The 9,272-nt window shown below is 38.2% G+C and overlaps 2 protein-coding genes across 4 annotated transcripts; both read right to left on the minus strand.

Annotated features, from left to right (window-relative positions):
- Positions 1 to 1,309: 1,309 nt before the first annotated feature.
- Positions 1,310 to 4,178, minus strand: LOC106389090 (dolichyl-diphosphooligosaccharide--protein glycosyltransferase subunit 1B). Of its 3 annotated transcripts, none has more exons than XM_048763803.1 (9): positions 4,043 to 4,178; positions 3,863 to 3,981; positions 3,574 to 3,618; positions 2,806 to 3,437; positions 2,572 to 2,719; positions 2,105 to 2,284; positions 1,945 to 2,013; positions 1,771 to 1,860; positions 1,310 to 1,596 (listed from the first exon to the last, which is right to left on the minus strand). In XM_048763803.1, exons 2-9 carry the CDS (start codon positions 3,971 to 3,973, stop codon positions 1,471 to 1,473), a joined length of 1,401 nt encoding a protein of 466 aa, XP_048619760.1. In that variant the 5' UTR covers positions 3,974 to 3,981; positions 4,043 to 4,178; the 3' UTR covers positions 1,310 to 1,470. The 3 variants fall into 3 exon arrangements, with proteins under 3 accessions (XP_048619760.1, XP_048619761.1, XP_048619762.1); XM_048763804.1 differs by having other exon boundaries at positions 4,059 to 4,125; XM_048763805.1 differs by having other exon boundaries at positions 3,863 to 3,986; positions 4,043 to 4,121.
- Positions 4,179 to 8,123: 3,945 nt separating this feature from the next.
- LOC125590591 lies at positions 8,124 to 8,606 on the minus strand. The gene has a single exon (XM_048764207.1). It carries the CDS (start codon positions 8,604 to 8,606, stop codon positions 8,124 to 8,126), a length of 483 nt encoding a protein of 160 aa, XP_048620164.1.
- Positions 8,607 to 9,272: the final 666 nt, after the last annotated feature.

Consider the following 9,272-nt stretch of genomic DNA (forward strand, 5'->3'; position numbering starts at 1 on the left):
GAAGAAGACTATAATTAGTAATGAGACTAACTCTTTCAGCTGAACGACATCATTGCTATAGCTTAGATTTTCAGCTGACGACATCATTGTTATATAATTAAATAGCTTAGTCAATAAGGCTCTAACCATAGCTTAGTCATCATAGCTTAGTCTCGTTCATGTTGTCGTAACCAAATAAAATAGTTGATGTTAATTTTGTCACACTCCAAATATATTAACATATCAGTTAAAGATAATTGGAGAATGTGTTTTTCATTAGCTTATAACTCATAAGTTTATAACTAATGTTTTAGTTTGATGAATCCAAAAATTAAATAAAACCAAACACCAAATCAAAACTGCAAATTCCAAAGTAAATAAAAATAACACCAAATTAAAACACCGCCAGAGCTCAAATCATCATCTTTGGAGCTCGAATCATCATCGCCGGAACTCCTTTCATTTTCTCAAGGGGATGTCACACGAATCACCTTCTTCTCACTCTCCCTTTTTCATTTTTTATAGGTAAAACAAGAAATGAATAAGAAAAAATGCGGATACTTGTAATCCCGCATGGCTCACTTCAGCCCATCCAAAAAAAACTCAGTCTTGCAATAATCCATCCCACGAGCTAAAAAATCCCGGTCTAATACCGTCATGCGACAATCCTTTACGGGTCATGCCCGCGGTCTAGGTCCATGATTGACATATCTATTTAAAAATATATACATTAGGTGAATGTAAGATGCATTATTAGGTTGATGTTAGTTAAAAAAACTTAAGTCTATAATTAATTATCTTAATTGATGATATAGATTTATTTAAGATTGTTTTCATAATTTTTATATAATATTATATGTATTTATAGATAAATTTTAAATTATTATATTATTTTGAGAAAAATGATTCTGATTGAATAAACTTTACATTTCTTTAATAAATTTAGTTATTAGTTATTTTGTAGACATGTACCTGAAATTTGTAAAAGAAAACTACGCATCTATCGGACATTATGAAATTAGTGGCATCCTTTATAACAGTGGCTATCACTTTTTATTTTATTTTTACTAATCAGAGGATATATCTAACTATATATCGATTTTGTGAATATAGATTATTTAATTTTTTATCTATACCATTGTATGCGAACTTGATTTTCTGAAAAGAAAGCAACAATGCATACAATCTGACGGATATAAATACTCTAACACTCTTGATGAAGTTGAATATTCACAGTTCAATGCCATTGAAAAGGTTACGTCGTCTTGACTTCACTTGGTGGATGGCTAGATCTAGTTCTACCATCCCTGAACAAAACTGAGAAAATCGATTCGATCTCCAACTCCAAGAGTTCATTAAAACAAAGAGCGTCAAAGATACAACTACGAAAGGCAACAAAAACTACAAAACTCTTTGTTTTTAACAAAAAAAAAAAGTCTATATCTTTTAGGAGTCTATTAAATGCAAGTGAAGGACTTTTCTCTGAGATTTCTACTTCTTGACGATATTGAGATCGATGTGTACATACGCAAGAGAAGTCACAAAGACAAAGAAGAAAGCCGATACAAGCATGAGTGGTTCCGCAAGCATGTATATTGGTTTGAACGTATAGTACACCTGCCATAAACCAAGCACATAACACTAGTCAGTTTTGTAACAACAGTGTGAACTTATGGAGCAAGCTGAGTTTTGAGTTGCTAATAACACTATTGCACCAAGGTTTTTAGAGTTCTTAGTCTATTAAAACACATAACAAGAACATCATGATGATCTAATCTAGATCACTTTTACCTGGAAGGGTACGTTGTGAGTGGGAACTACATTATCCTTTTGCAACACAACCACGGTTCTTCCCACGATGTCAAGGTATGAGTATTTGACCTGACGACACAAGACCATTTATAGATACATTTTAACCATAACTTTGCAAATGCAGGTCATGTATCTGTGCCGTTGATTATGTACCTGTAAGTCTTGATTCACTGTGAAGGGCAAAACAGCAGAAGGGTCCTTTGATCCTTCAGGGAGCACGACCTGAAACAAAATCTTCATGTGTTAAAAACAGAAAGCTTGGATTAAAGAAAACAATATGATAACGTTGGTAGAAAATGCTAACTAAACCCACTTTGAGAGTCAACTTGTTAACGATAGTTTCAACGAGCGGGCAGCCAAAGGTAAAGTTCAAGTAACGTCTGCCATCGGGTGCTTCAAAGAGATAATCCTCCAATGGAACTCGATAGCCGATGACAAATGTTGCTCTCCACCCTCCAAATAACGGGTATCGCGGTTCAAATTCAAGTTCTGACTGCAAAGACCAACACTTGTTTTTAGAATTAATAACGCATTTTGATCACTTTTTGAGGTAGAAAGTTTGAAGTAGACGCTCCTGAGCATCACTGTGAATTGATGTAACATAGAAGCGGATCAAGAAAATAGTAATCAACTGATAAAAAAAAAGGCCAAGCCAACCCAATCCCAGTATTGGAATAAGCCACACCGTTGAATAGTTAAAGCCTTAGGAGAAATTTGTAGGGAATAAATATAACTGCCTAAATGGCCAAAGATGAAGAGGAGAGGGCAACACAAGTATACCTTCTTAAAGCCTGTACGCAAATGTGAAGTTGAGATGTTTCCGATGTCATCCCTGTAGTAGACAGAGTTAACTCTGGGAGGAAGTACTGCAAGGAGCGCATTGAAAGAGGATGAACCAGTGATAGAACGTCTAGATTGATATTCCACCCTGCAAAAACTCAAAAAAAGTCAGAAACCCATTTCAGAAAAATGAGATACGTATTAATAATCATGTACAATAAGACCATTGCATACCTTGAGAAAACACCCTTATGCCGAGCTCCCCCATGGGTCAACCTGTAATTCTCTGTTATCTGAAGGCTACCCCAGTGCGAAATCTCAATTTCACGCACGAGTTCCTCAACAACAGCGAACGGACTGTTATTCTCAAAGTGGACGATAACAGGTGCGTAGGAATATGGAGCACGATCCTCATACGGTCCATATTTGATCTCTTTCCCAGCTCGGTTAGCAGGTTCGACGCTGGTGAACGACTCTACTCTAGTACTAGGAGTCTTAAAGAAAGTCGTCTGTTGCTTAACATGATAAGGTGACAGTACCACTGCACTATCATGGTAGTAAACCAACTGAGACTCTGACTGGGTTATCTCCACAGGGAAAGGTTCCAAGGAATGAGTCAATATGTATAGCACCTCAAGTGTAACGGTTTCACCAGGGCCTAAGGGGGTAGCAAAGGAAACAAGGAAGTAGCCAGCGTCATTTGGTGCATCGGGCTGTTCAGTTGGTTTGACATCTAGAGGCAAGTAGGTTTTCTTCTTCTTCTTGCCCATAACTGCCAAGGCTTGGACCATAGCCAAATTCTTGATCTGGGTAGGTGGGAAAGCAAGAAGCATATCCGCAGCAGGATCTTTCCCAATGTTTTCAACCTAAAGAAACAATCCAGATAAAAAACCGTTACCTCAAATCCCAGTCCTAAAGTTCCAACCTTTGCAGTGTAATATTATCAACAGGAATAGCAACTATAAACCTTTGAAGGAAGAGAGAGAGAGAGAGAGATGATACCTTAAGAGTCAAGAAGGCCTTCACGATGTGTGAGCTTAAATCAATCTGCAGACAGATAAACCAACACAGAGGATGAGCATTTTAGAATCAAAACACCAATTTCAAGAAAGGAGATTTAATCAATAAATCATTATACTTTCAGATTAATGAAATTAAAGATTACATTGTCTATCAATGTACGCCTATACATGAAGTGACCAATCAAGAGAAAGTTCATCGACTTGAAGATCCCATTAAAAGTAGAGATGGATGTATTAAGGAAAGAAGATTTGAGAGAGAAGATAGATACCCTTCGCTCGGCATTTACGATCTGGAGATCCTGAGCGGAGGAAAACGTAGAAAGCGATAAGAATACAGCTACAGCTACAGCTACGGCGAAGATCCAGTTACGAGCAGCCATTGTCGTCACTGCACTAAAGAAGAACACTTGTTAAACCAAAGATCGGAAAGAGGAGAGGGAGTTACAGACCGGTGAAGTAAGAGACAGTGAGATCTCGACGGTAGGTGAGGAGAATCAACGATCCGGTCAACTACAAAAAGTCTCACGATTTACGGATGAGTTTCTAAGAATCAAAACGACATAAGATGTTATCGTTTGAAATTCAGTGGCCCGTACTATAACTATTAGTAGGCTTTCGACCTCTTATAAGCCCATTTATAAAGCGATAAAACATCTAATTGGTATTAATCGACAGGGTCCGGTTGGTCTTCTCATTACCAAATACAATTTTGTTCACTGGTAACTTTTAGGGAAAATTCCTTAAAAATACCCGTACTGAATTTCTTTTGCTACTTTAATACACGAACTTTTTAGGCTCCCCATTTAATACACATACTAAATTGCATTACCCAAAAAATACATCAACTTTTGAATTTCGGAAGTTTCACACCTCGATTCTAACAGCGTTAACTCTGTTTAACAGAGAATCAAGACGACGTTAATTTTTTAATTAGACACGTGATTGAACCGTTAAATCCTCGGGTTCCTTCATCAAAAGCCCCAAATCGAAAAAAGAACAAACCCTAATTTCATTTACCCCACAATCGAATTGCTCTAGACTCTCTTCTTCTCTAAACATTGTTCTTCTTCTCTAAACTCGGATTTCTATGTTCTATGAGAGACAGAAAAGATGAGGTAATTCCCGATCCCTTCCCTTTATCTTTATTTGATTCTTCTTCTTCTTCGGTTTGATTGTGTTTCTAAATCATAATCTTTGGTTTGATTGCAGTGAACTAGGGTTAATGAAGATTAGGCTACATTATGGAGGCGTTATGGAGCGTAAAGATAACGACTTTCAGTATCGGGGAGGATTAGTGAATAAAGACATTGCTATCGACCCAGATTACATGACGTGGTGTATGTTCGAAGGATTCTGTGAAGACAATGGGTCAAACGGGAAGGTGAAACACGTCTGGTACAAGCTTCCACAAGAATCTATGGAGTCGGTGAAAGTGATTTTGGAACTTGCTTCAGATGCTTCTATTAATCAGATGTGTTGTGAAGCTATGAAAGTAGGTGGAGTAGATATCTACATTGAGCAGAGTGTTGGTGAACAGGTTCCGAAGAATGGTGAAGAAGATAGAGGTGAAGAAGACAGCGGTGAAGAAGAGAGAGACGAGGAAGCTCAGAACAATGGGGAATCGTCCAATGCTCGTGATGAGGTTGAGGAAGAAGTCATCGAAGAAGCAGAAGATATTCCATTTCAGTCACTCTTTGGAGATAACCATGATGCTGAAGTTAGAGGTGCCACTAGTGAGGAAGTTAGAGATGCCGATAATGAGGAGATTAGAGGTGCAGGTTGTGATGATGATGAAGAAGAATTGGAGAGGCAATTAAAGGATAATGAACATCCGGCTTCTGCTGTTGACACTGATGATGAGTGGGATTACTTCAATCGACAGGAAAAGGTGATTTCGAGAACTACGTACAGCAATGAGAAGCCTCCATACCTGTGGTTAATGCAGACATTCAAAAGCGGAGAAGAGTTCAAAGACCAGCTATTGCGCTATGTTTTGAAGACAAATTTCGATGTGAAGCTTTGCCGATGGGAGAAAACAAAGCTGGGAGCCATTTGTACAAAGGAAAATTGCGAGTGGAAGATTTATTGCTCTGTTGAGAAGCCAAAGGGGAAGTGGATGGTGAAATCTTATGTGGATAAACATAATCATCTGAAGAGTAGTAAAGCAAGGATATTGAAGCAGGGTACAATTGCAAGGATGTACAAGGATGAAGCAAGAAGAAGACCTGGTATTAAGTGGACTGACATCAAGGATGAGATAATGATGAGGTACAGTCTCTCAGTTTCTAAGTGGATATGCACGAAAGCAAGAAGAATGGCTCTAGATTTGGTAATACAAACTCAGAGAGAGCAATTTGCCAAGCTGTGGGATTATGAGAGGGAGCTTCAGCGTTCAAATGAGAATACGAAGACTGAGATTGTGACTATTCCTCGTGACGATGGTAAGGTTGTCTTCGGCAGATTCTACATTTGTTTTGAGAATCTGAGGAACACATGGAAGAATTGTTATCGGCCTATTATAGGACTTGATGGTGCATTTATGAAATGGGAGTTAAAGGGTGAGATTCTTGCAGCTGTTGGTCGAGATGCAGATAATAGGATTTATCCTATAGCGTGGGCAATAGTTAAAGTGGAAGATAATGCTTCATGGGCTTGGTTTGTTGATAAGTGGAAGGCTGATTTGGATTTGGGGTTAGGCAATGGATTCACTATCATATCTGACAAGTAGAAAGGTTTGATAAATGCTGTTGCAGACCTTCTACCCGAGTCAGAGCATAGACATTGTGCTAGACACATTTTTGCAAATTGGAGGAAGGTTTATAGTGCGTCAGAGTATGAAGATTATTTCTGGACAATTGCATACAGCTTCACGAATGGTGATTATCAGATCAATTTGAAGGCTTTAGAAGTGTTCGACGCAAAGGCACATGAGGACTTGCTGAAGACAGAACCGAAGACATGGTGCAGAGCATTTTTCAGTAGACATGCACGATGCGAAGATGTGTGTAACAACCTCTCAGAAAGCTTCAACAGAACAATCAAAGATGCTCGTAAGTTGCCACTGATTAACATGCTTGAGGAGATTAGGAGACTTGCAATGAAGCGTAACTCTCGAAGGCGTGACATAACAAGTGGCTGTTCGACTCAGTTTCCACCAAATATCATGGAGATTTTTGAGCAAAACCGCCAAGCAAGTAACCACTGCACCGTTATTAAAAGTAGTGAAAGCTTATATGAAGTCACTGAGTGGGATTGTAGCTACGTGGTATGTCTTCCAGAAAAGCATTGTGCTTGTAATCGATGGGACCTCACCGGGATACCTTGCCAGCATGCTATTTATGTCATAAACGAGCATAACAAAGAACCTGAAGAGTAAGCACCATTCTTTCTTCTCATATCTTAGTATTAGATAGGTTCTAACTCTATCTCTCTTTCTATTTTGTAGCTTTGTTGATTCTAACTATCTGACATCAAGGTGGCAAGACACCTACGAAAACAACATAAAACCTGTCAACGGAGAGAGACTGTGGGAGAAGACAGTTAAGGAAGCTATACAAATCCCTGAAAAAAGGAGAATGCCAGGACGCCCGAAGAATTATGATAGGATCAAAGAGGCACATGAGTCGAAGACAAATCCAACAAAGGTTACAAGAGAAGGAAGAAGGATGACATGTAGCAACTGTAAGCAAACAGGTCATAACTGTGGAACTTGTACTCTACAAGCTGCTCCTGAGCTTCCTAAACGCAAAAGAGGACGGCCAAAAAAGACTGTAAGCAAAATGCTTTTCTTATATGTTTTTCCTGTGGTTTGATGTGTATGTAATTTCACATATGATTTTCTTAATAAGGATGATCCTTGGAGCATTCAAAATGCACCGAAGAGGAGGAATGCTCAATGCCAGTCCACACCAAATCCGGTCAGCACACAACCTTGTGTTGATCCACAGCCATCAACTGCTCCAACTGCTCCAACTGCTCCAACTGCTAGAGGCCGTGGTCGTGGACAGGGACGAGGGAGAGGGCGTGCTCGAGGCCGTGGACGTGAGTGTGTGCCTCCTGTTCCAAGAGAGTCTGGTTGCTATATTGCTCCTTACTCTGGTCGTGTATTTGAGGTATGGGGGTCTGCTACTGTGAGTGATCAGAATTCACAAGCCTCTCAACAACAACCTGAAGACTCTTAGGCTCTATAACTTCATAATCTTCTTCTCTTATTTTATTTGGATGTTTTAAAACTCTCTAGGATGATCTTCTTTTGTTTGGATGTTTTAAAACTCTGTAGGATGATCTTTTGTTTGGATGATCTATGATATGTATTTTTAAGAAATTATACAGAAAGAAGACTCAAAATGTAACAACAACAAACATAAAATTCATTGATCAAAGAGAGATGAAAATGATGCCATTACAATAAAAGACACACACAAACCATGACAATCCGAAACAGAAAGACCAACAAAAGACACAAACATGACAAAACAAAACAGAAACACAGATCCTAATGAAACATTACAACAAAAGAGACAACCATAACTACTTCTTCAGAATGGTAATGACAAGGATGACTGTGACAACAGTGAAGCCTCCCATCGAAAGAGCAATGAATTGCCTTAGCAATTTCTCCTTTTCAACTGATGTGATAAGAGCAATTTCAAGTTTTTTCTTCTCCTCTGCGAGTCTGTCCTCTTCCTCCAACAATAATGCAGTTGAATCTTCAGATGTGGCTGGTTGAGAAGCTTTGCTAAGCAACTGTTTCAGATTTCTAATTTCTTCTCTCTGACGATCCATCACGCCTCTCGCCTCCAGTAAACTCTGTTTCTGCCATTCATTTTGCTCCTGCTTATCAATCCAATCGACGAACCCATGAGGACCGCAACACCAAAACCTTCTACCCGGATTGTCATCTGTCCATGCCTTCGCCGGAGTCGATCTCTTATTACAGTAGCATAACGGACCGCCGACCTTCTTCTTATAGGATGACCTTGCACTAGAACTCGAGCCTTCACTCTTAGCCATCGATTTGAGGGATTTCTGGGAAATAAAGAGTTGAATGAAATTAGGGTTTGTTCTTTTTTCGATTTGGGGCTTTTGATGAAGGAACCCGAGGATTTAACGGTTCAATCACGTGTCTAATTAAAAAATTAACGTCGTCTTGATTCTCTGTTAAACAGAGTTAACGCTGTTAGAATCGAGGTGTGAAACTTCCAAAATTCAAAAGTTGATGTATTTTTTGGGTAACGCAATTTAGTCTGTGTATTAAATGGGGAGCCTAAAAAGTTCGTGTATTAAAGTAGCAAAAGAAATTCAGTCTGGGTATTTTTAAGGAATTTTCCCAAACTTTTATTATGACCATATTTGATGTATGTTTAGGATGTCCAATCCTCTAAAACCCAATGAACACTGAACCGGACCGAAATAAAGAAAATGGTTTAGATTTAATAATAACATATAAATTGAATAACTATTATTTGAAGAAATCTCAATATGTAGATATGATCTGAACCAATTAGTGAAAGTATATTATCATAATTATTTATAAATTAAAAATATATCTACATATTTTTTATTGATGTCATCTTAATATTTAAAATGTTAATTTGAATAATTTATTTTTAAGTTAAGACTTTCATTGATATATACGCTAAATTATTTAATAAGAAAAATGGTCCTATATAGACTCAA

This window comes from Brassica napus, chromosome C7 (genome assembly GCF_020379485.1).
Source record: "Brassica napus cultivar Da-Ae chromosome C7, Da-Ae, whole genome shotgun sequence".
NCBI classification, from domain to species: domain Eukaryota; kingdom Viridiplantae; phylum Streptophyta; class Magnoliopsida; order Brassicales; family Brassicaceae; genus Brassica; species Brassica napus.

Bases quoted from the DNA above. Each gene is read 5' to 3' on its own strand.
- LOC106389090 (XM_048763803.1), bottom strand. From the start codon at position 3,973: ATGGCTGCTCGTAACTGGATCTTCGCCGTAGCTGTAGCTGTAGCTGTA. The intron at 2,014-2,104 runs GTGGGTTTAGTT...ATTTTGTTTCAG, and splicing joins TTAACAAGTTGACTCTCAAA to GTCGTGCTCCCTGAAGGATC. The intron at 1,597-1,770 runs GTAAAAGTGATC...GGTTTATGGCAG, and splicing joins CTCACAACGTACCCTTCCAG to GTGTACTATACGTTCAAACC.
- LOC125590591 (XM_048764207.1), bottom strand. From the start codon at position 8,606: ATGGCTAAGAGTGAAGGCTCGAGTTCTAGTGCAAGGTCATCCTATAAG.